A 27,477-nucleotide genomic window follows, 5' to 3' on the forward strand; every position below is an offset into this window, starting at 1 on the left:
AGCAGTTTTTACACTAAATCTGTTTTTTTGTGGCCGTGAATGCATACACATACGTAGAACTCCCTATGGATATTGTATAATCCAGATAAAATATACCAAGAGTCACACAGTACTCCATCACGCATGGTCAGATGACTTTCAGTTGTCTTCTCCTTTCTTATAAGAACCTCTTCCCTCTGAGAATCAAATCTGAGCAGAGAAACAACAGTTAACAAATATCATTCAGCCTAATACAACAATAATAAATATATACGTGTTCATACTATAAATTACAAGGGTTAGTGGTCGGTGATGGTGACTGCATTTATTTATGCCACAATTATTCGATTTGGGAGTGAAATTTTAATTTTCCAAAGTTAAAGACAGGAGGAGCCCTGACAACGACTCACGGTTAGTCAGTGTAAATGCAGACTAAAAATAGGAACACGTTGCCTGCATGGAATACAAACTGTTCCATCTCCCAGCTGTAATTCACTTCAAACAAAAAAAGTTAAGGACATGACAAAAGAAAAAATGGAATTAAAATAACATTGCTACTAATCTCCTAAGGACAATCTCACCATGGAGACCCTGCATTTCTATTACCTCATGATGTATTTGACTTACCTGAACCAAGTCTGCTCAGCATCTACTGATGCCTGCACATACTGTGACTGCAGTGGGGTGAGCCTTTGGTGTCCAGCTCAAGCAGCAGCGTACAGACCACCTGGCTTAGAACTGTAAGTATCATCTGAAATGAAAGTTACATGTAATTGTGAAGTACAACTAGATCTCATGTTACTGTATGGAAATCTGCGGAATGAGCAAAATCTAGTACTACTTTCTTTTAGATTACACTTTATTTTTTCTTTTGGCCAAAATGTATACAGTACGTTTACGCATTATGATGGTGAATGAATATTACCGAACATATACTTTAAACTGTTTATGTCTGCACTACATTAAGGTGCTATAGAATGGGTTTGTACAGTATTTAAGACCTATAGAAACAACTTAGACAACTACAAAGTTACACACTGTAGTATATATGTCACCTGACTGTGTTGTAAGCTATGCTTTTGACTTCTAGCGACTAGATGCATATGTGAAACCTACTACAAACATAGAGATAGATCCTATGTTCTCAATCGATGGTACGTATACCCGTAGGGGTACATGACATGACTCTAGGGGGTACTGTTTATGATGATAGCCCTGGGTGTACTTTGATGTAATTTATTTGAGGAGTATTTGGCTAAGAAACATTGGGAAACACTGGTATATGATAACAGTTATTAGAATTCAACAACTCCTAATGTGAAAGGTTAACAGTAGTAGATATGCTGATGATTTCTAATGTGATTGATCTCACTGTACAATGCTTTATGTGTATTCAATGATATATTGAATATTATTATTTTTTTTATTAATACTATTACTACTACTACCAAATTATAAAGTTATATTTTATCCATCTAAATACTTAGTATTAACGTTAAATACAGTAGGGATCAAGCATCAATAGTTGTAATTGCAATGCGGATGAATCAAAATTTCCTACAATGCTACAAATATCCTCAATAGAGGAAAGCTTATAGGGTAGGTCTAACCTATTTTACATATACACCACCGTGTTGGTGGAAAAAACTGGCATACAGTACTAAAGTCATATAGTATTTTTAGAAATGAAAAGGGATGTTCCACCTGCCATATTTTTTTTTTCTTGTAGTGATATTGATACCTGACCCATAATGGTTATATGGAAGAATATTAATATATATTTATTGGCTAACAACATCATTGTTTCTTTTAGTCTACAACAAGCTTGTTCCACTACTCTGTGTTATTTGCTTAGAAAATGCAGTTATATTTTATTGCTTACATTGTTTTCTATTGTTTATGTGTAATAATGCATGACGCATGTAGTAATATGAAGTATATCACTACAACTCATGTTAAAAAAATTGGGCACCAATGGGTGGCCAATGAGTATCACAATCATTCTGTTCATTAATATGTCTAACATCTCACGTGTGGAAGGATAAGCATTAATACTTTGGGATTGCTCAAATTATTCTGTATTCCGTATGAATGATACGTTTTGTCCTTGAAGAAAGATATAATTATAGTTATAAATACTCAGAATCCTTTGAATCTGAATGATATGCATTTTATGTAAATTGGTCATAAGTATTAATGTTATTATGATTCCAAATCCAATAGATAAAGTAAATCCCTATATAACCCACGCAAAGGAGTTTCCCACTACAGACAATTCTAGCATATCCAAATCCGGCTCATCTGTTTCTGCAACACCCATAGGCGTAAATGGAGAGAACTGCTTACATGCGCGCCCACCTCTTCATTTATTCTACGTCTGGATGTGATGGGATACCAGTTCTCCCGATAGCTGGGAGCCCCAGAGGTGGGACCTGTACCTATCAGACATTTATGGCATATCCTGTGCCAAAATTGTTTATATAGGGAGATCCCCGTAAATATAATATAGTTGTAAAACGAATGACGTGTTATTTCATTTTCAACTATGTTTGTGTCTGAAGTGGTCACTAGAAGCCTCCTAAGAAAGGGTTAATAAAACGCTTATGAAGGTTTTCTTTTATTCAAGTCATGGTAAATCTAGTAGTAGAAAGTTCATTTTTAAATAATCGACCCTATGTAAACTTTGTTAGATACTCAGAAAATTCTATGTGGTAAAGCAAGTGTATGTCATTCTGTAATCCAACATGAAGACGTCAAAAAGGGAACTCATCAGATGACATGCAGCACGTAGACCAGTCTAACTTCCACTTAAAGTCGTCATTATATTTCCTTGTTTCCACATTAGCTCAAACTTTCTTTATGTTCTCCGCTTTGGAACATGCTGACATAAGAAACAAGAGTTACTTTTTAGTCTGCATTGAGTAAAGGGGAAGTGAAGAAAGTAAATGTTGCAGAATTTGCTGTAACGCTACTTGATAGTTATCAATAGAAGGAAAAAAAATGATGTCATTATATTTTTGGTGTACCTAGAGAAGTGTGGATTTTCTCCCCTGAGATCTCTTATCTTGGATGGAAAACAAAGCTGATAGAACAGGATATATTTGACGTGCTAAGACAAAAAAAATAATCTTCTCTCTGTTTCCTTGCTGTATTTGATGAACAATAATATCTTATTAGCTTAGGAAGTAGAACACACGGTGTGGAGTAGTGTAGCTTGGTACATAGAGAACGAGAGGTCCTATAGCAAAGAAAAAAGGTTGGACTTTTTCAGGTGCTGCCTGACACCATCACACTACTATCCACCTGTGACAGGAGGTCCTGGTGCCAACATTCCTGTTTTATGAGTCAGCTACATTTTCCTCTTCCTGGTTTGCTAACATTGCAGCCCCTGTGAAGACCACATCTCTCTGCAGGTTCTCATCACCTTTTAAAATGTGGATCAGACCAATCTGGAATGGGCTGCATAGGCTGTCTCTATGGTATGTACGCCCTTGGTCAAGCTCTTTCTCACTGCAGATACAAAATGTTTGGGTTGTCAACTCTTTATAGACATTTTGCTTCTGTTGGCTTGTGCCGAAAGATACATTGAGAAGAACATTTTCAGCCTGAGTTTCTAACCAAAAAAAGAGTGTACAGAACACTTTACACAAATTCCATTATTGGGTAAAGTTGAATATCATTTCTGGACGGTATTCTATCTTGGCAGAGAGAATTGTGTTTACACATTTACTTCCATGACAAATTTTTCTAATGTACCTTTTATCTGAGTTGTATCCTCACATCACTGTCAGAATTCTGCAATTCTACAGAATCTAGGAACTGTCTTTTTCAATGTACATCCCAAGCAACAAAGGATTTTTTTCTTATTGCTATCATAACTAGGAAGTTCACACAAACGGTAAATGTCAGGGTCCAATGACACTCTCGCAATACAAAGATTTATTGAACAAGATGGTGGCATTTGCTAAATGGAAAAATAATTGAGATGGGTAGAGAGTAAGTGTCCTATCTTCGGCATCTTAGGAGCATCTTCTGCTTTATATTCCTTAAAAAAAAAAAAAAAAGTTTTCAGTTAGCAAGACAAGATTATATGATTATAAAATATGAAGCAGTGGGGGAGCGGTCATAGGAGTATTTTGACAACTAAGAGGTAGAAATGAGCAAATCTTCAAAGATTCTATTTTCTAGTGATTCTCCAAACTGTGAGATTTGCTGCAAATCTTGAACCTGGTAAATTATTTCTACGATTTCTACTCATAGGTAATGTAAAGTATATAAGTTCCCATTGCAGGCTGGGATCAATGGGATCCCACTGATCACATTCATATCCTCACTTCTAAGAATCTTCAGAAATATGTGGTCAGTACAGACAAGTTCCAAATATTTAAAGGAGTTTTCCAGTGAGAAGAAATTAATGGCCTATCCTTAGGATAGGACATTAATATCTGATTGGTGGGGGTCCAACTCTCGGTACTTTCAACGAGCTGTTTTGAAGGGGCTGCAGCGCTCTGTTCATTCCTGTCACTGCTCCATAATGGGAAACACCGACACACTTGTATCAGGAGTTCACAGTATTAAAGCCTTTTCCCATTCAAGTAAATGGGAGAAGGCTGTAATATTGTAAACCATAGCTACAAGTGTGTCAGCGTTTTGCAGTATGGAGCAGTAAAGGAAATGAAGGGGAAGCGGCACTCATACAAACTCTGCGGCCCCTTCAAAACATCCAATCGGCGGGGGTGCTGAGAGTCAGACCCCCACCGGTAAGATATTGATGGCCTATCCTGAGGATAGGCCATCAATTTCTTTGTTACTGGAGAGTTTAATTTAGTCCTGGTATCACTTGAAATGATAATATGAATCCTTTTTTAATGGAGGGGTTTTAAAGTTGTTGTTAAATGCCTGTAGGTTTTATGAACATATCTGAGCATATTTTCAATGAGACTCAAAATGCACAGCTCACTATAAGGGGGTTTTCTAAATTTTGGGGATGGTTCATGGTATAGTAACCCCACAAAAAGGCAAAAAAAAGTGCAAAACCCCAAATTTTGCAATGTTCACTTACCTTCACCACTAAACAACCACGCACCCAGTGTAAGGTCAAAACACCAAAGGTAGAAAAGCAGCAGATCGATGGAAAAGAATTTCGATTTAAATAACCCTAATTCCTGGACAACTACCAAAAACGCAAAGAAAATGTGATTAATAAATGTAATGTGGAAAAAAAAACTGCTTGTCCACAATGCAAGTCCCCAATGTATAATTTCTATGGGCTGCATAGAGAGAAGTGGTTCAGGTCAGATTTGCTCCACATATCTGGATGGTGTTAACTTGTGTAGGAAACTCCTTCTCCACAGGCTCAGCACTTCTAATAAACAAAAGATTTGGGGGGAACTGGCTAGATTGTCGGACCACCCCTCACTTCTGAAAAAGATGGTAAAAGCTAACAAGAACAAGGCCATATGGAACTGATAATTGGGTTGTAGTGTGGCACCGGTAGGGGAGGCTAACGTAAGTTTGGATTGGATTATGGGGTGCATTTATAGAAAGATATTAGTTCATATTTGGTACCATAAATTCTGTAACCAAAAAAAAGGCCAAAAGTAGTAAGAAGGGACCAAAAAAAGTTACCAAAATAACACCATTGTTTTAAAGGGCAATATTTTTTGGAAGAGAGTGAATATTCTCAGCCATAAAGTGGTCAGCTGTGTCTTTCCTAAGAAAACACCATTAATATATTCATGCAACACTGCTCGCATATTCACAAAATAAAATAAATGAATGCGTAGTAGGATTCTTGTACCAGACAATAGTATTACAAGAACTCGCTGAAAGTAACATGATCCTTAAATGCGCTAGATATCATCATTTTTCACTTTTAGTTCCCTCTGCAGCTTTTAAGGTTTGAAAGTAAAGAGGTGATTTTAGGGAAAAAAAAGCAATACTGAAAAAAGTTAGTGAGCCGTAAACTTGCTTACAATTTTATGAGGCATTTGAAAGAAAAGATTTCTTATTTTTTAAAAAAAAGTACAGTTTCACACAATTATGGTTTTCGACTCAATTTCATCCCGACATTCCCAGATTCATGCTTGCTGAATTTATTGGTGACAGACAGTATCTACTGTAGAGGATCGGTTTTGTACCAAAGCTGCTAATACTATATAATTGTGCTAAAAGGCAGAAGAAGTTAGAAGCAAAGATCAAGCTAGCGACTCATCTATTGAATACATTTCAAAACATGATATTATACTATATAAAGCTGGTGACAAACTTTACATCAATTTAAGGCCCCATGCACATGAACTTATTTTTTTCCTCCCGTAAATGTAAATACTGGCGTAAATTCGGGTCCATTCTCACACGTATTCGACCCGTATTCCACCAGTATTTACGGACCCGTTTTCTCTGCACTAATCGGCAGCCCCTACTCTCTATCAGGATAGAGAGAAAGGGCAGCCCTTTCGGGCAGAGTTTCCGCAGCGTTTCAAAGTAAAAAAAAGTTCATACGTACCCCGGCCGTTGTTTTGGTGACGTGTCCCTCTTTTAACATCCAGACCAACCTCCCTGGATAACGCGGCAGTCCATGTGACCGCTGCAGTCTGTGATTGGCCTGTGATTGGCTGCAGCGGTCACATGGGATGAAACGTCATCCCGGGAGGCCGGACTGGAGAAAGAAGAAGAAAAAAAGAGTTCTGAGTAAGTTAACTTTTAATACTATTAACTCCAGTGGTAGACACTGTCCCGGGGGCTGAGAGTTACTGCCGATCAGTTAACTCTTTCAGCACCCTGGACAGGGACTATCCCCTGACATCGCCTAGCAACGCTCCAGTAATTACGGGTGCACACACGTAGCCACCCGTAATTACGGGAGCCCCATAGACTTCCTATGGGCCTGCCCGTGCCGTTATTATGGCCTGAAATAGGACATGTTCTATATTTTTCAATGGCACGGGCCCCTTCCCGTAAGCATACGGGAAGGTACCCGTGGTCAATAGAAGTCTATGGGCCAGTAATTACGGGCCGTAATTACCGCTCGTAATTACGGGCGTTTTTACGTTCGTGTGCATGAGGCCTTACCAATGGATAGGAAGTTGAGTCTTAACTGATGATGGGAAAAATGGCAAATGTTATAGAAAAAATTGTCAATAAAGAATTTTATCATTTGACTCTTCGGCTATACAGGGGATTAGAAGCTCTGCATCAGAATAATTCAACCCTTTAAAAACTGGGTTGAATCAGCTCAAAGGTTTGAACCCAAAAATGACATGGATCACCTGTCCCATTAAAAATTGTTGTTGAATCTGCAGGCAGCATTTTGAAGAACAGGGAGAGCTGAGCAGATTTATATATATTTTTGTATGAAAAGATTCATTCTAACTTGTAAACCTCTGCTCATTCTGGTCTCAGGAGTCCAGTGGGTGGTCCTAATCACTGATCTAAGGTTACAATCAATATGGCTGCACTATTGCAAAAATGACAGCTGAAATTGAAGAGCAAAATAGCAATATCTCTGTGATTAAACGAAACATAACTACTAAACGTGGCTCTGACTCTGATCAGATCCTCATTGGTGCTGTATAAGGCCCTAATCTGAGTATCAATTGTGATTCTCTCACCCTCCCAAACGACTAAATGAGTGACTGACCACCGTCAGTAACAAGATCGTCAGTACATCTGGAACCAATTAGCCCTATTACTGATATCATATGGGAGCTGAAGCCAATAGCTTTGTGTATTATAGCTAGTACTATATGGGCACTAGAACTGAGAGTATATGAGTACGATTATTGCTATTGTTACTGTATATGACCACCACACTAGGTTACTATATCTGACATTATTTAGGCACTTTAGTTGGTATCTGGTATGATTATATGGGTACTCTTGCTCCTGTTTTTTTGGGCACTGGTATTATTATTGACACTATGAGTGGTATTACTTAAAGGGTGTTATGCCCGTGGTCGCTGACCACCGGCATGTCCCACTTACCGGCAGCCGTGACCACAGGACTTTGTCTTCATGCCGGCGTCTTCTTCCTCAGACACCAACACACGCGGCTGCAGCTCTCCCCTGTCTCCCGTAAGGAGCACGCGCGCTCTCACTCCCGGTCTTAAAAGGGCCAGCGCGTGCACCTGTCTAAACTTTCCCAAACAACCCTGTGACACCCTGGATTTTAAAAAGGGCTCTGCCCTTCCTCTTCTTTCCTGAGCATTGTTAGTCTTCCTGTGTTCATCTATGCAAATGGTCCCTTAATTGTATCCTACTCCCAGTGTTGACGTTTCCTGCTTCCCGTATCCTGTATCCTGTTGCTGTGTTTCGTTCCTGATCCTAAGCCTATTGCTGGAGCCGTGTGTGCCTCATCTGCTACGTCTGTATCATCTGCCACGTTTGGTATCATCTGCCATGTTTGGTGTCATCTGAAATGTTTGGTGTCATCTGAAATGTTTGGGATGATCTGCCACATCTGGTGTCATCTTCCATGTCAAGCATCATCTGTGCCACGTTTGTGCTACTCCGAGCCAGTAAGGAAAGCCAGTAATTTGCAAAAAACACTAGGTTTCTTGTATTTACAAACAAACTTTAAAATCTGTATTTAAAAACGTGTCACACCAAGTCAAGGGCTGACTTGGCGTGCCATGTATTTATATGCTGATTTTAAAAGTTTGTTTGTAAATACAATAAACCTTGTGTTTTTTGCAAATTACTGGCTGTGCTACTCTATGTGTTGTCTTCTTCTTAGTAGGCTTATGAATACATCAGATTAGGCCGGAGACATCAGTAGACCTACTGAGCCCAGCATGCACTGACATCTGCCACACAAGTAATACTGCATCTTTAGCTTTAATCAAGACGTTTAGGAGAAGGATACTATCAGGACTATTGGACTGACTTTGTGGATTCATTGGGTAGTTTTGAGCTGCTCAGTATTTATTTTAGCTTATGTATGTTTAAAAGAGTTTTATAGGACAACTCTGAACTTAGCCTGCTCGACCTTCTATAAAGTGTGCTTAACACAACGATCTATCTATCTATCTATCTATCTATCTATATATATATATATATATATATATATATATATATATATATATATATATATATATATATATATATATGCCAGATCCACTTCAGGCTGCACGCAAGGTTGTTTCCCTCCGATGAGACCAGGATCACTTTCATCTTTTACTGGCAAGGCCCTGGCATGGGCTAATCCTGTCTGGATTAGCGTGAGGGCCCTGAAATCTCCAATTTTCAATTGTTTATACAGACTTTCCACACTGTTTTCGAAGAACCTGGTCGGTCATCTTCCGCAGCTGCTTCCCTTCTTACTCTCCGTCAAGGTGAGACCACGGTTGGAGAATATGCAATCCAGTTCCGCACTCTGGCAGCAGAACTGGCATGGAACAATGAGGCCTTATTCGCGACTTTCTGGCAAGGATTGTCTCCGCAATAAAAGATGAGCTTGCCGTCCGTAACCTTCCATCCACCCTGGCTGCCCTCATATTGTTAGCAACCTGGATCGACATCCAAGAATGGTTCATTCAACAGTATCTAGTAGATCATCTCCAATTGTCTACGGTTCCTCTAGAGAGACCCCTGCCCAATCCTACATTGTTCAGGACAAAACCGCTGAGACTTCAAGTCGGAATTCTCCATGCGGAACAAATTGTCTTCTTTGTCCTGCCAAAAGCTGTCAATACTATTTTGCTGGGCCTGCCTTGATTTCGTTTACATGCTTTGGTACACAACTGGAACTCCGCAGAGGTCCGCCAATGGGGCTCCAAGTGTCTCCACCGCTGCCTGCCACAGGTTCGTTCTTTCCAGCCTCCTCTGCCTCACTCACTTTCTGGACTACCTTCACATTATGCTGGCTTCGCGGACATCTTCAGCAAAAAGAAAGCTGAGGCTCTTCCTCCTCACCGATCCTACGATTGCCCAATAGAACTACTTGCATCCTCGTGGATGGGTATATCTTCTCTCCTTGCCAGAGACCCAGGCCATGTCATCTTATGTCAAGGAGAACATTAAGAGGGGGTCCATTCGGAGGTCTACTTCTCCGGCCGGAGCCAGGTTCTTTTTCGTAAAGAAAAAAGACGGATCTCTTTGACCCTGTATTTTTTGCCGTGGTCTTTACCAGATCACGGTCAAGAATAAGTATCCCTTGCCACTAATCTCAGAGCTCTTTGATTGCATATGTGGAGCCAAGATTTTTTCTAATCCGGATTTATCAGGGTGACAAGTAGAAGACCGCATTCAACACTCGAGACGAACAATACAAGTATCTTGTGATGCCCTTTGGTCTGTGTAATGATCCAGCAGTATTCCAGGAATTTGTGAATGACATCTTCCGGGATCTCCTCTATGTCTGCATGCTGAATTTGGATGACATCCTGATCTACTCTCCAGATCAGACAACGCATCGGAAGCATGTTCATCAAGTCTTGTTGCGGCTCAGGGAGAATCGTCTGTATGCTAAACTAGAGAAATGCATCTTCAAAAATAATTCTCTTACATTCCTGGGCTACATTGTCTCCGATCGAGGCATCAAAATGAATCCAGAGAAGGTGAAGACCACATCCTCAGGGTATTTGGGCCATACAGCAATTTCTGGGATTCGTAAATTTCTGCCGGCAGTTTATCCCAAACTTCTCGTGGCTGACAGCTCCTATCTCTGCCCTTACTAAGAAGTGTGTGAACGCTAAAGTATGGACCCCGGAGGCAAAGTCAGCATCTAACAACCTCAAAAGTGCCTTCACTTCAGCCTCGATTCTCCATCATCCGGACATATCCCAACAGTTGTCTTTGGAGGTTGACGTTTCCTCTGTTGGTGCAGGTGCACTTCTGTTCCATAGAAACTCCAAGGGTAAGGCAGTGGTGTGTGGCTACTACTCGAGAATTTTTTCCCCCGCATAGCACAATTACTCCATTGGGGATCAGGAGTTACTGGCCATCAAATTGGCCTTGGAGGAATGGAGACATTTGCTATCTCCAGTCGGCTCAACGGTTAAATCCTCGTCAAGCCAGGTGGTCGCTGTTCTTCACCCGATTCTAGTTTGTGCTCCACTTCTGTCCCGTTGGCAAGAATGTGAGGGCAGATGCTCTGTCCCAGTCGTTTGAGATGGAAGACTCTGAAGAGACTCCTTAATATATTATAGACCCTTCCAGTGTTATTCTCATCAATCCTCTGCAAATTAGAGACATTCCTTCTGGGAAGACCTTCGTCCATCTTGCAGATAGGAGAAAGATTCTCTGCTGGGGACACAGTTCCAAACTGGCCGGGCACTCAGGCGTCCGTAAAACTCGGGACCTTATTTCACGCCAATACTGGTGACCCATGCTGCCTAAAGATATTGTGGACTTTGTCTCCTCCTGCACTGTCTGTGCCTCTAATAAAGCTGCTCATTCCAGAGCTGCTGGCCTGCTCAGACCCCTACCAGTGCCTGATGCTCCCTGGCAACATATTGCAATGGACTTTATTATGGACCTTCCTCCTTCAGCTCGATGCGCTACTGTCTGGGTGGTGTGGACCGTTTTTCTAAGATGGCGCATTTCATCCCACTAAGCGGTCTTCCCTCTGCTCCTCATCTGGCGAACCTCTTCATACAACATATCATTCGTCTGCATGGCTTGCCTTTCCATATCGTGTCTGATCGGGGGGTTCAATTCACTGCAAAATTCTGGAGGGCCCTCTGTAAACTCCTCGATGGAAAATTGGACTTTTCCTCTGCCTATCATCCTCAGTCTAACGGTCAAGTCGAGAGAATTAAACAAATATTGAAGAATTACCTTCGTCACTTTATTTTTGTTCAGTATAACAACTGGGTGCAGCTTCTTCTTTGTGCCGAGTTCTCCTACAACAACCACACAAGTGAATCTACTGCCTCTACTCCATTCTTCATCGTTTACAGCCAACATCCGGGTCCCTCATCCAGTTCCTGCTACATCTCAGGTACCCGCAGCTAACTCTGCGTTTGGGAACTTTCTTCACATCAGGCAGCAGACCAGGTCATCTATCCTACAGGCAGTCGACCACATAAAGAGGAATGCTAATAGGAGAAGAAGAGAACCTTCTCAGTTTTCCCCTGGAACCAAAGTCTGGAAGTCCTGCAGCAAATAAACCCTGTGTCCTATAAGCTTCACCTGCCTCCTGCCCTCAGAATCCCCAACTCATTTCATGTATCCCTCCTGAAACCTGTGGTTCAGAAGCGCTACAGTAAGTCCCCTCATTCTGCACTTGCTCCCAGCGGTTCTTCTGACATCTTTGAGGTGAAAGAGATTCTGGACTACATGAGGGTAGCAGGAAAGACATTCTATCTGGTGGACTGGAAAGGGTTTGGTCCTGAGGAGAGGTCCTGGGAGCTGTAGGAGAACATCAATGCCCCAGCTCTCATCCAAAAGTTCCTCTTGCACTCTGCACCTAAGAGGAGGGGGAGTAAGGAGGGGTACTGTTATGCCCACAGTTGCTGACCACCGGCATGTTCCACTGACTGGCAGCCACGACCGCAGGACTTTGTTTTCATGCCATTGGCTTCCTCCTCAGAGACGCCGACACAGATGGCTGCAGCTCTCCCGTCTCCTGCAGGGTGCGTGCCTCATCTGCCATGTCTGGTATAATCTGCCACGTCTGGTATCATCTGCCACGTTTGGTGTCATCTACCACATCTGGTGTCATCTGCCACGTCAAGCATCACCTGTGCTACATGTCTGCTACTCCGAGCAACTGCCTGTACATCCTCCCAGGTACTCTTGTCCGAGAGTCTGTTATTGACTATTGTTTGGCCAGCTGGTTCTCCGCTACGGCAGAGCAGTCTAGTGGGTCGAGTGAGACTGGTCTAGTGGGTCCTGTGAGAGTCTAGTGAGACCGAAAAGCATTAGCAGTGTACTCACCACAGAAAGTGAGTACAAACGCTAATATACATTCAGGTCCCCCGTCGTGCTGATTATGAGATTTTAATAGATTTTTATTGCGCTGGCGGTGGACCGGAAGTCTAGTTGCACGGGCTTTCTTCATGACGACAATACTCTTCGTCATGTGACCGGCCCCGCTGTACTCTATGTAATCGCTGTAGCAGTAGTACATCGATTACATAGAGTGCAGCAGGGCCGGATGAAGAGTCATGTCGTCATGAAGAAAGACTGTGCCACTAGACTTCCAGTCCCCCACCAGCGCTATAAAAATCTATTAAAATCTCATAATCAGCGTGACGGGGGACTGGAATGTATATTAGCAGTGTACTCACATACTGCAGTGAGTACACTGCTAATACTTTTCGGTCCCCACATAACCCCTTTAAGGCACAGCTTACGCCTTAGGATAGATGTCCCGGTATATAGAATATCACTGCTAAATATAAAATAATGATTAGCCTAAGACGCAGTACAGGGTTCACTGAAGTAACAATTGAGTAAAAAATACCTTTTAATAGTAACTTGTTAAAAACAGGGGTAACACACCACTGTGACATAAGCCCCACCGTGATTATTAAAAAATGTATTAAACAAAAAACACTGAGTCATTATGATGCATATATCTCGGTGTTTGTAACGATATTTTGTCTGGAATCAGCATATATCCAGGGCACACCAGTAGTACAATCCCCAAATAAAGCACAGGTGTCCGAATAAATCGGATCTCCTAGTGCTGGGTGTAACACAATATGACTGTCCCCAATGCAAACATTCCATAAACAATAAACGACCCTACGCGTTTCAGATACTCATCCTCAGGGGTCCGTATCTTGGTAACTCTGGCCTCTTCACCAGCGATAGTGATATTCAACAGCAGATATTCTGCTGTGCGTCACGGCAAGATGCACGTATCGATGTCAACGGCATACTTCATTGCAGGCGCTAGGTTACTATAAACGCTAAAACTCCACCCCTCGTATTAGGCGGCAACACATGAACTGACCAATCCCAGCACCCTCTCGATTCGTGACACCTGCCCATGTGACCCCCCGCCGTCAGCTGACAACCAGGGGTCATCATCGGCCGCATCAACCCGAACGCGCAGGCGCAGTAGAAGCCAAGGACAAGTCGCCCGGACTGCCAAACACGAGGAGGTAAGCGCTACACGATAATGTATTATAAGTATATCTTGCGGGACAGTTAAACACCGCAAGTGGACTACCTCACAGAGCAACTAAAAAGTAAATAAACACATGTAAGGTGGACAAGAATACTAGATCCCTCATGTCAGGAGGGACTGAAAGGCGATCTCCAAATGTATCGGCTGACCCATATGGCCATCTCAAAACTTGGTATATTAGGCAAATATGAACTCACCCACCCTATAGGCAACCCAGTGGAGATAGGCCACCCATAGGGGAATGGTAAGGCATGTTAGATAAAACATGTGTAATTAGTCTGCTCATTTAAACCTGCTGGTTGTATACATTCCAGTCTATGGATCCATTGTGCTTCTTTGCGTAAAGAACAAGATAGTTCCCAGAGGTCTCAGGGTCCCCATTGTTCCAGCATCAAGATTAAAAACCGCTAATATAAAAGAAAGGTGGGAACAGGAGATCACAGGGAGCTCACTTAGGCTGATGCAGATTTTGGTAGAGGAAGAAAAAGTCCAGTTTGACTTTATTAGTGCTGAGCTTAAAAAGGAGATTGAGGCAGCTAAGTCCTTGGTAGATACCCCTGGCTTTGATAAAAGGGATAAAATCCTCCAACAAACTTTAGAAAGGTTCACTAATCATCTAAAGGAACGTAAACACTTCCAATTCCAGAGAGACCTACAGGAATTTAGGGAGAAAAAAGCGTATGATTTTGTTACTACACAACAACAGCAATATCAACAGACCAATAGGGGGCCGAGGGAATCTGACCCTTCCACATCAGAGAGTGAAACTACAGACTCTGTAAGAGTGGGCCCATTTTTTGGTGGTAGTGGTGGGAAACAAAAATTTAGGGGAGGAGCAAGAGGTAGAAATAGAGGCCGTGGGAGAGCCTCTTCTAACAGTGGCAATAATTTTTTCAGCCAACAATCCTCCCATTTCCCGCTATATGCTGAGGGGACAAAAGGATTAGTGAAGGGGAATAATATGGATAGGCTTCAAATCATTAACCTTTCTGAATATAATTTGAGTGCATCAGAGAATACATTATTAGAAAAGGGACTTTCTTTTGTCCCTACAGTTAAATTTGACTCATTTTCGTGGATAAAAGATCTCAACTTATTTGCTCGTAAACTCAAATGGATAAAAAATTTTAAACACCATAATAGGAAAAAATGTATGGAATTGGGGTTAGAGGAGTCTGATATGGAAGGCCTTTCAGCCCTAGAGGGGTTACTAGAGGAATCTGGAAGAGCTCCAGGTATAGGTCCCTTCACCAACCTAAAAATGAAGAGTAGGAAGCTGCCACCTATAGGAGACTTTACCAATGTGGATTTATTTGTGGATATGGTAGGAGATGAGATAAAAAGTCTTAGTCAGGACAGTAGGGGCATGGATAACAACTTGTCTTGGTCTGAACGATTAGCTCTGACCACTTTAGAGAAAAAACAGAACATTGTTCTAAAGGCATCTGATAAAGGTGGGAACATTGTGGTCATGAGCAGGGATGATTATAAGAAAATGTGTGAGGACATTTTATTTAACCATGACTGCTACACCATTTTAAAGGATAACCCTACGGCACTATTCAAGAAAGAGCTGCTGAGCATCTTGAGTGATGCAAAGAGCAGATCTTTGATTAGTGCAGGTGAGTTCGGGTTCCTATACCCACAATTTCCTGTTATGGCGTGTTTTTATAGCCTGCCCAAAATCCATAAAGGGTATCCTCCCTTACGTGGCAGACCCATTGTTTCAGGCATCAATAATTTAACTCAAAATGTGAGTACATATGTTGATCAGGTGTTGCGCCCCTTTGTCTTGAGTCTTACATCATATGTACGTGACACTATGGATGTCTTGAAACAGATCGACGGTATTTCTCTGGAGAAAGATACAATCCTGGCTAGTCTGGATGTTGAGGCGTTGTATTCATCCATACCTCACAAATGTGGTTATAAAGCGGTCGAGTATTATCTGGGATCTAGAGGTACTCAGTTTGCAGCTCATAACCAATTTGTTTTGCAGTTATTACAGTTTGTTCTTGAAAAAAATATATTTATTTTTGAAGACAAAATTTTTCATCAGCAATGTGGTACTGCAATGGGGAGTCCTGCTGCTCCCACCTATGCAAATTTATTTCTTGGCTGGTGGGAGGAGACAATTGTCTTTGGGGACAAATTTGTCAAATGGACTTCATCCGTTGGATTATGGATTAGATATATTGATGACGTGTTGATCCTCTGGAACTCTACAGCGGATGAGTTCCATAGTTTTGTAGCAGCCCTCAACAATAATGATGTAGGACTAAAATTCACATGTGAGATCAGTGAGAAAGAATTGTCCTTTTTAGACTTGAAAATCACAAAAACAGAAGAAGGCACAATCCGCACCAAGGTACATCGGAAAGAAACAGCAACTAATAGTTTTCTGCAATGGAATAGCTGTCATCCTTATTCCCTCAAACGTGGCATTCCGAAAGGCCAATTTATGAGAGTACGCAGGAATTGTAGCTCTATGGGTGATTTTGAGTGCCAGGCCCAGGAACTCAAAACAAGATTGAAGGACAGAGGCTTCCCCAAGAGTGTTATTAGGAAGGCCTATGAGGGAGCAAGGGATGCAGATAGGCAATGTCTCCTGGTCCCTAAAAAACGGAAAGAAGAACAGGTCACGAGACTCATAGGCACCTATGATTCCAAACAAAATGATATCATGCAGATACTGAATAGGTATTGGCGTATTCTCAGTTCTGATGTAGATTTAGTAGATCAGATCACACAGAGGCCGTCTGTCACGTATCGGAGAGGGAAAAACATAAGGGACAGAGTCATGCATAGCTGTTTTGACCCCATCTCACCTAGGGGTACGTGGCTGGATAGACAAATACCAGGCACCTTTAGATGTGGTAGCTGTAAAGCCTGTGAATTCATTTTTAAAGGGAATAGCTTCACTAGTGTCGTTACACAGAAACAATACAATATTCGGGATTATGTCAATTGCAAGACAGCGGGAGTGGTCTACCTAATCACATGTCCATGCCCCCTTAATTATGTGGGTAAAACAGCACGACAATTTCGTCGCCGTATTAGGGAGCATGTTGGAGACATTATCCATGTTAGGGACACCCCAATATCTAAGCATGTGCATGCTAAACACCAAGGTCAGGCAGCATGCTTAAAGTTTCAAGCAATTGAACTTGTTAGACCCCCTAAAAGAGGAGGGGACTGGGACAACCTGATTTTACGCAAAGAAGCACAATGGATCCATAGACTGGAATGTATACAACCAGCAGGTTTAAATGAGCAGACTAATTACACATGTTTTATCTAACATGCCTTACCATTCCCCTATGGGTGGCCTATCTCCACTGGGTTGCCTATAGGGTGGGTGAGTTCATATTTGCCTAATATACCAAGTTTTGAGATGGCCATATGGGTCAGCCGATACATTTGGAGATCGCCTTTCAGTCCCTCCTGACATGAGGGATCTAGTATTCTTGTCCACCTTACATGTGTTTATTTACTTTTTAGTTGCTCTGTGAGGTAGTCCACTTGCGGTGTTTAACTGTCCCGCAAGATATACTTATAATACATTATCGTGTAGCGCTTACCTCCTCGTGTTTGGCAGTCCGGGCGACTTGTCCTTGGCTTCTACTGCGCCTGCGCGTTCGGGTTGATGCGGCCGATGATGACCCCTGGTTGTCAGCTGACGGCGGGGGGTCACATGGGCAGGTGTCACGAATCGAGAGGGTGCTGGGATTGGTCAGTTCATGTGTTGCCGCCTAATACGAGGGGTGGAGTTTTAGCGTTTATAGTAACCTAGCGCCTGCAATGAAGTATGCCGTTGACATCGATACGTGCATCTTGCCGTGACGCACAGCAGAATATCTGCTGTTGAATATCACTATCGCTGGTGAAGAGGCCAGAGTTACCAAGATACGGACCCCTGAGGATGAGTATCTGAAACGCGTAGGGTCGTTTATTGTTTATGGAATGTTTGCATTGGGGACAGTCATATTGTGTTACACCCAGCACTAGGAGATCCGATTTATTCGGACACCTGTGCTTTATTTGGGGATTGTACTACTGGTGTGCCCTGGATATATGCTGATTCCAGACAAAATATCGTTACAAACACCGAGATATATGCATCATAATGACTCAGTGTTTTTTGTTTAATACATTTTTTAATAATCACGGTGGGGCTTATGTCACAGTGGTGTGTTACCCCTGTTTTTAACAAGTTACTATTAAAAGGTATTTTTTACTCAATTGTTACTTCAGTGAACCTTATAATTTCTTTCATATTGTGGGAGCACAATTAAATTTTTATCAAACTATACAGTGAAATTACATTTAGTCCATACAGTTAATAATTTCATTATATCTAGGTATGGCAGCCTTTGCACTTTCTGAATTAAACACAGATGGGTGGATGAGTGAGGCTAAAAGCGTTTTTTCTGAATGTGAACTGATGTATACAGTTCAGGGTGCATCTCTTAAAACTACCTTCAAAAACCTTAATAGATTGCATAAAGATTATACTAGAAGTTGGTGGGAGATCCAGAGTCTGGAAAACTATTTAAAGAACAAGATAGTTCCCAGAGGTCTCAGGGTCCCCATTGTTCCAGCATCAAGATTAAAAACCGCTAATATAAAAGAAAGGTGGGAACAGGAGATCACAGGGAGCTCACTTAGGCTGATGCAGATTTTGGTAGAGGAAGAAAAAGTCCAGTTTGACTTTATTAGTGCTGAGCTTAAAAAGGAGATTGAGGCAGCTAAGTCCTTGGTAGATACCCCTGGCTTTGATAAAAGGGATAAAATCCTCCAACAAACTTTAGAAAGGTTCACTAATCATCTAAAGGAACGTAAACACTTCCAATTCCAGAGAGACCTACAGGAATTTAGGGAGAAAAAAGCGTATGATTTTGTTACTACACAACAACAGCAATATCAACAGACCAATAGGGGGCCGAGGGAATCTGACCCTTCCACATCAGAGAGTGAAACTACAGACTCTGTAAGAGTGGGCCCATTTTTTGGTGGTAGTGGTGGGAAACAAAAATTTAGGGGAGGAGCAAGAGGTAGAAATAGAGGCCGTGGGAGAGCCTCTTCTAACAGTGGCAATAATTTTTTCAGCCAACAATCCTCCCATTTCCCGCTATATGCTGAGGGGACAAAAGGATTAGTGAAGGGGAATAATATGGATAGGCTTCAAATCATTAACCTTTCTGAATATAATTTGAGTGCATCAGAGAATACATTATTAGAAAAGGGACTTTCTTTTGTCCCTACAGTTAAATTTGACTCATTTTCGTGGATAAAAGATCTCAACTTATTTGCTCGTAAACTCAAATGGATAAAATTTTTTAAACACCATAATAGGAAAAAATGTATGGAATTGGGGTTAGAGGAGTCTGATATGGAAGGCCTTTCAGCCCTAGAGGGGTTACTAGAGGAATCTGGAAGAGCTCCAGGTATAGGTCCCTTCACCAACCTAAAAATGAAGAGTAGGAAGCTGCCACCTATAGGAGACTTTACCAATGTGGATTTATTTGTGGATATGGTAGGAGATGAGATCAAAAGTCTTAGTCAGGACAGTAGGGGCATGGATAACAACTTGTCTTGGTCTGAACGATTAGCTCTGACCACTTTAGAGAAAAAACAGAACATTGTTCTAAAGGCATCTGATAAAGGTGGGAACATTGTGGTCATGAGCAGGGATGATTATAAGAAAATGTGTGAGGACATTTTATTTAACCATGACTGCTACACCATTTTAAAGGATAACCCTACGGCACTATTCAAGAAAGAGCTGCTGAGCATCTTGAGTGATGCAAAGAGCAGATCTTTGATTAGTGCAGGTGAGTTCGGGTTCCTATACCCACAATTTCCTGTTATGGCGTGTTTTTATAGCCTGCCCAAAATCCATAAAGGGTATCCTCCCTTACGTGGCAGACCCATTGTTTCAGGCATCAATAATTTAACTCAAAATGTGAGTACATATGTTGATCAGGTGTTGCGCCCCTTTGTCTTGAGTCTTACATCATATGTACGTGACACTATGGATGTCTTGAAACAGATCGACGGTATTTCTCTGGAGAAAGATACAATCCTGGCTAGTCTGGATGTTGAGGCGTTGTATTCATCCATACCTCACAAATGTGGTTATAAAGCGGTCGAGTATTATCTGGGATCTAGAGGTACTCAGTTTGCAGCTCATAACCAATTTGTTTTGCAGTTATTACAGTTTGTTCTTAAAAAAAATATATTTATTTTTGAAGACAAAATTTTTCATCAGCAATGTGGTACTGCAATGGGGAGTCCTGCTGCTCCCACCTATGCAAATTTATTTCTTGGCTGGTGGGAGGAGACAATTGTCTTTGGGGACAAATTTGTCAAATGGACTTCATCCGTTGGATTATGGATTAGATATATTGATGACGTGTTGATCCTCTGGAACTCTACAGCGGATGAGTTCCATAGTTTTGTAGCAGCCCTCAACAATAATGATGTAGGACTAAAATTCACATGTGAGATCAGTGAGAAAGAATTGTCCTTTTTAGACTTGAAAATCACAAAAACAGAAGAAGGCACAATCCGCACCAAGGTACATCGGAAAGAAACAGCAACTAATAGTTTTCTGCAATGGAATAGCTGTCATCCTTATTCCCTCAAACGTGGCATTCCGAAAGGCCAATTTATGAGAGTACGCAGGAATTGTAGCTCTATGGGTGATTTTGAGTGCCAGGCCCAGGAACTCAAAACAAGATTGAAGGACAGAGGCTTCCCCAAGAGTGTTATTAGGAAGGCCTATGAGGGAGCAAGGGATGCAGATAGGCAATGTCTCCTGGTCCCTAAAAAACGGAAAGAAGAACAGGTCACGAGACTCATAGGCACCTATGATTCCAAACAAAATGATATCATGCAGATACTGAATAGGTATTGGCGTATTCTCAGTTCTGATGTAGATTTAGTAGATCAGATCACACAGAGGCCGTCTGTCACGTATCGGAGAGGGAAAAACATAAGGGACAGAGTCATGCATAGCTGTTTTGACCCCATCTCACCTAGGGGTACGTGGCTGGATAGACAAATACCAGGCACCTTTAGATGTGGTAGCTGTAAAGCCTGTGAATTCATTTTTAAAGGGAATAGCTTCACTAGTGTCGTTACACAGAAACAATACAATATTCGGGATTATGTCAATTGCAAGACAGCGGGAGTGGTCTACCTAATCACATGTCCATGCCCCCTTAATTATGTGGGTAAAACAGCACGACAATTTCGTCGCCGTATTAGGGAGCATGTTGGAGACATTATCCATGTTAGGGACACCCCAATATCTAAGCATGTGCATGCTAAACACCAAGGTCAGGCAGCATGCTTAAAGTTTCAAGCAATTGAACTTGTTAGACCCCCTAAAAGAGGAGGGGACTGGGACAACCTGATTTTACGCAAAGAAGCACAATGGATCCATAGACTGGAATGTATACAACCAGCAGGTTTAAATGAGCAGACTAATTACACATGTTTTATCTAACATGCCTTACCATTCCCCTATGGGTGGCCTATCTCCACTGGGTTGCCTATAGGGTGGGTGAGTTCATATTTGCCTAATATACCAAGTTTTGAGATGGCCATATGGGTCAGCCGATACATTTGGAGATCGCCTTTCAGTCCCTCCTGACATGAGGGATCTAGTATTCTTGTCCACCTTACATGTGTTTATTTACTTTTTAGTTGCTCTGTGAGGTAGTCCACTTGCGGTGTTTAACTGTCCCGCAAGATATACTTATAATACATTATCGTGTAGCGCTTACCTCCTCGTGTTTGGCAGTCCGGGCGACTTGTCCTTGGCTTCTACTGCGCCTGCGCGTTCGGGTTGATGCGGCCGATGATGACCCCTGGTTGTCAGCTGACGGCGGGGGGTCACATGGGCAGGTGTCACGAATCGAGAGGGTGCTGGGATTGGTCAGTTCATGTGTTGCCGCCTAATACGAGGGGTGGAGTTTTAGCGTTTATAGTAACCTAGCGCCTGCAATGAAGTATGCCGTTGACATCGATACGTGCATCTTGCCGTGACGCACAGCAGAATATCTGCTGTTGAATATCACTATCGCTGGTGAAGAGGCCAGAGTTACCAAGATACGGACCCCTGAGGATGAGTATCTGAAACGCGTAGGGTCGTTTATTGTTTATGGAATGTTTGCATTGGGGACAGTCATATTGTGTTACACCCAGCACTAGGAGATCCGATTTATTCGGACACCTGTGCTTTATTTGGGGATTGTACTACTGGTGTGCCCTGGATATATGCTGATTCCAGACAAAATATCGTTACAAACACCGAGATATATGCATCATAATGACTCAGTGTTTTTTGTTTAATACATTTTTTAATAATCACGGTGGGGCTTATGTCACAGTGGTGTGTTACCCCTGTTTTTAACAAGTTACTATTAAAAGGTATTTTTTACTCAATTGTTACTTCAGTGAACCTTATAATTTCTTTCATATTGTGGGAGCACAATTAAATTTTTATCAAACTATACAGTGAAATTAAGACGCAGTACAGGGCTGCTGTTTCTCTATGAGTGGAAAAGGGTGAATGTGTCTGTCTGTTAAAGTGCATGTGTGCTGGAGGTCAGTGAATCACTAGCACAAACAAAAGGAATTGGAACTGTGAAAATCCCATTTTCTGCACATATATTTATCAGACTCCCGAATCTCGATCCATTTGTCAAGGTGCAGGTGGCTAATACAGGTGACGATTATCTGAAGTCAACATTATATATATATATATATATATATATATATATATATATATATATATATATATATATATATATATATATATATATATATATACACACACACTGCATGTCTGCTGGGCATTTACTCAGCATACAAGTGTGCACTGTTTTCACCTCTGACCCAACCCATCTTTCTCTGATTGATGTGGATGACGCTTTCCTGACACCAAATCGGGACTGGTGCATGTTCAGAAAGGAATTGAATCCTCTGCCCACAACAGGGAGTTCACTATGTGCATCTGCCAGTTCACTGCAGGAGGCACCGTCCACATCAATCAGGGAAGGATAGGCTTGGTCAGAGATAGAAACAACAGGTACTTCTAAGCTGAGTAAACGCCCAGTGGACACTTTAGGTCTCTTTTACATATGGCAGAGGACATTTTAAAACTTCTGTTTGTAATTTCCGGCTGCTGCGCTGCTGGGAACAAACAGGCATTCATTTAGAAAGGTCTTTACATGACTTAAAGAGGCTCTCTCACCACATTATAAGTGCCCTATCTCCTACATAAGGAGATTGGTGTTATAATGTAGATGACAGCAGTGCTTTTTATTTAATAAAACAATCTATTTTCACCACTTTAGCATAAATCTAAAATCATTAATAATGAGTTGCTAAATGCCCAAGTGGACGTATTTTTACTTTAGACCAAGTGGGCGTCGTACAGAGGAGTGTATGACGCTGACCAATCAGCGTCATGCACTCCTCTCCATTCATTTAGTCAGCGCATAGGGATCCTTTTAGATCACTATGTGCTGTCTTATACTAACACGTTAACAATACTGAAGTGTTTAGACAGTGAATAGACATTCCACGGGATGTCTATTCACAATCTCTGCACTTCGTTACTCTGTCTGTGGTAGTTACAGCAGAGCAAAGCGTAATCTCGCTGTAACCTGTTATTTACCGCGTAATCTCGCGAGATCACGCTTCCTCTGCTGTAACTACCACAGACAGAGTAACGAAGTGCAGAGATTGTGAATAGACGTCCCGTGGAATGTCTATTCACTGTCTAAACACTTCAGTATTGTTAATGTGTTAGTAGAAGACAGCGCATAGCGATCTAAAAGGATCTCTATGCGCTGCCTAAATGAATGGAGAGGAGTGCATGAAGCTGATTGGTCAGCGTCATACACTCCTCTGTTCAACGCCCACTTGGTCTAAAGTAAAAATACGCCCACTTGGGCATTAAGCAACTCATTAGCATAAATCTAAATCGCTAATAATGTTGTCAAAATAGATTGTTTTATTAAATAAAAAGCCCTGCTGTCACCTACATTATAGCGCCGATCTCCTTATGTAGGAGATACGGCACTTATAATGTGGTGATGGAGCCTCTTTAAAGGATGGTGGGTCCACTTAAATGAGAACCATGCAATGCTTCATTTCCCCTGTGGTGGCACTGCAGGAAAATGTAACTCTTGCTGTCAGGTTCACGCTCTGATTACATCTGATCGCTCTGGGTTTCAGCAGTGGGACAGCTGTGATCAGCTTATTGTCGGACAGTCATTTTAACAAAAAGGAATTTTAAAAGTATATAAAAGCACAGCAATTTCTACAATTTAGATATAGGTATTCTTCCTTTCTTTTAGAAAGCAGTACATGATATTTTATTGCTAACCACTAAACACACATTTGTGCGTAAGGAAATTTTGCATTGGAATTAACTTCTTATTTGTATCTGAGATCATAATAGAGGTTTATTCCAAGCAGTATTTGCACAATTTACATGGTATATATGTGATGTAACTGGTCACCTTCACTTTGGATGTAAACTATTTACTTCCCCAGAGGCAGCAATCAAGTCATTGGTGCAACTTTCTAAATACAGATGTATCTTGACTTTTAACGCATTAAATAAACAGTGGTAAGATCCTTTTTCTTAACTTTTTCAATGGCTTTTCAATGGCTTTTGTTGTGTGATATCACGCCGCAGAAAGTTATCAGAGTCAAGATAAAGATGGCAACATCCGTGCATCCCATCCTAATTCTGCCTCTCCGCACCAAGCTGTGTATATCATCAAAGAAGTGAAATGCTTTGTGCAGAAGCCTGTGTTATAGAATAAGAGATTGCGCAAATAGGAGAGCACTTTCTGCATGAGCTCTTCTACATCTTGCCTGTTCCCCCTCCCCCACACAGAAAGAGCCATAATTGATGCAGGAGGGCAAGAAAACGACATGATGTGTATTAGAAAGTTGCACTATGTACTGATAGCTGCCTCTGGGGCACTGATTTATTAAAAGGTAGGACCCCTTTAACACAGTGTCAACTAACACGTTGGTTCCAAGACCAGAGTCCGTAGTTTCATCTCTTTATAGCATGCCACCCAATGGCCAACATGAGTTATCCCAAACAAATGCTATTCTGCTTATTCGATACCTTATGCTTAACTGAGTCTGAATATATATTTTGCATCCATCTGGTCTATATTTTTGTATTGATATAAATTAGAGGCATATGGGACCTATAGACAGAGGAGAAACCAGTGCAGAATTACCCTTCAGACTCTCATTTTCAGTTTTACTATTGAGGTCTTATTCAGTGATTCAAAGCATTTGTGGTAGGCACTTAATGGAGCATCTCAAGCTGACGCTTTCACGTAGGCATCTGAGGAACGCCCCAATGGGGTATCCATGGTATTCATGGGGCATTATTAGGCATCACAGGCATCGAGGCACTTGGGTGGGCACACCTGTGGCTGGCAAACACTGTGAAGATAACATTTGCATCCTACTCTCAGAAACATTGTGGCCAATAAGACCTGCAATGAGAAACATTTGGTGAGCACACACAAGGCAGTACCTTAAAACTTACTCAAATTTTCCTTCATTCTTTTGTCCAGGAGGGATGGGGGCTGTACCCATTTTCAAGTGTTGGAGGATATGATTTCATGAGATTATTACGTTTTATGGACTCCAGTTAAGAGGGGATGACCCCATCAGGACTCTCATCTATTAGCTAGAGTGGAGAGCCTTTACAAAGAATTCTTCTTGTTTCAGTGGAGCTGGAACGTCTGTGCACAGGGGCGTAACCAAAGAGTGCAGGTCTCCATGCCACCCTGAATGGGCCCCCCACAGCATGGATCCCCCAACATTGATCCCGCCAGTTTGGATCCCTCCAGATGGATCCACCAAGATTAGACCCCTAAATCAGAACCCACATCAGACATTAAAAAAAAAGAAAAGCTTTACGCACCGCCCCTGGTGGCTCTTCAGTGTGCACCCGCCATGGATTCCCAGCATCAGGATCTTCATTGTGCCGGGGCACAATCCTCTCATATGTGGCAGCCTGCGTGGGATCCGGGATTCCTTCCCTTCCGGACCCAGATCATTACGCCAATGTCCCTTCATTTACACATAGAATCCATTAAGCCCATAGTTAGATGGATATGAATATGTTTGTTAGATAGATAGATAGATAGATAGATAGATAGATAGATAGATAGATAGATAGATAGATAGATAGATAGATAGATTTGAGATTTATTTTTTTACAGGCAATTTGATAGTTACTACAAATAGTAGTTCCTGGCTGCTTGTATTGTTTAGCTCATTTTACAGATCAGATCGTACTTTATTCATGTGCCAATTTTTTTTCTTACTCCTGTTACAAAGTTATTTAGTCTCCTTTTGTTTGATCGCTGACCTGTGTATTCCGAGAGATTTCCATCATCACTAAACAGCCCGGTGTTATATTAAAATGTTCTTTGTAACAATGCACTTGACCATTCATACCCAGATCCTAATAGTCCTCGAGTAGTACACTCTGAAATTTAAACTGTAACGTCATCTTCCTGATTAACTTCTGGATGTAAACATATCTTCCTCATGAATATATATTTACAATGCCTATAAAAAGTATTCACCCCTTGGATTTGTGTAAAAACATTGAATCACAGAAGATTTAACTAGGCTTTTGCAAATATAATGGAGGCAAGTGCCCCGCTTGGTACCCCCTCTGTCAGTCAGTATAGCGATTTGCTGCAAAGAAGTTGGACCTGGCATATCTGTGATTGCATGAACAGCTCATTGAGTTCAGTTGAATAATTGCTTAATTTAAAAACTTTCCATTAAAAATGCATACATCCCCTAGAGATAACAGCTGATTGCAGGCAAAGGGGCTAGTAGCCAGAACCTCATAGACAGGTCGTCATCATCAAGGGACTCATAGGAAAGGGAAGGGTTTATCCAAAACAGAAAAGCCCTTTAAATTATAAAATTCTGGCTGGTAGGGGTTTACGTATTTATAAAGTTCTTTTTTAAATAAAAAAAAAATCTGCATATGGTAAGCTCCCCCTAGTGGTGGATGCAGACAGGTCAAATTTTCTGATTTAAATGGTCACTAACTTTTCAACAAACTTTGCATAACTGAATAGTACAAGGGAATATAAGAAGCTTTGTAATGTCTCTTAATAGCAAAAATTCCTCTTTCTCCACTTATAAGGCTCCCCTTCCCCCTAACTTTTCACTCACTCTGAATTTACTGCTAAATCCATCTCCTCAAGACGAGACAGAATATTAGCTCACTGAGGGATTACAATGCTGAGACGCTGCTGCAGCTACTAGTAAGTGTTATATATCTATCACGGAGCCCGAGGTATGTGCTGTAACTGGGCCAGTAGGGGGCGGTG

General features: G+C 41.6%; 1 protein-coding gene across 1 annotated transcript in view; it reads left to right on the forward strand.

Annotated features, from left to right (window-relative positions):
- The first annotated feature begins 216 nt into the window (after window positions 1–216).
- Window positions 217–27,477, forward strand: part of LHCGR (luteinizing hormone/choriogonadotropin receptor) — a 115,741-nt gene continuing 88,480 nt past the window's right edge. Inside the window, exon 1 of the mRNA XM_075864558.1 lies at window positions 217–719. Within this exon, the coding sequence (XP_075720673.1) occupies window positions 562–719 (158 nt within the window). The 5' untranslated portion in view covers window positions 217–561. The remainder of the gene's footprint in view (window positions 720–27,477) is intronic.

Source organism: Rhinoderma darwinii, chromosome 4 (genome assembly GCF_050947455.1).
Source record: "Rhinoderma darwinii isolate aRhiDar2 chromosome 4, aRhiDar2.hap1, whole genome shotgun sequence".
NCBI classification, from domain to species: domain Eukaryota; kingdom Metazoa; phylum Chordata; class Amphibia; order Anura; family Rhinodermatidae; genus Rhinoderma; species Rhinoderma darwinii.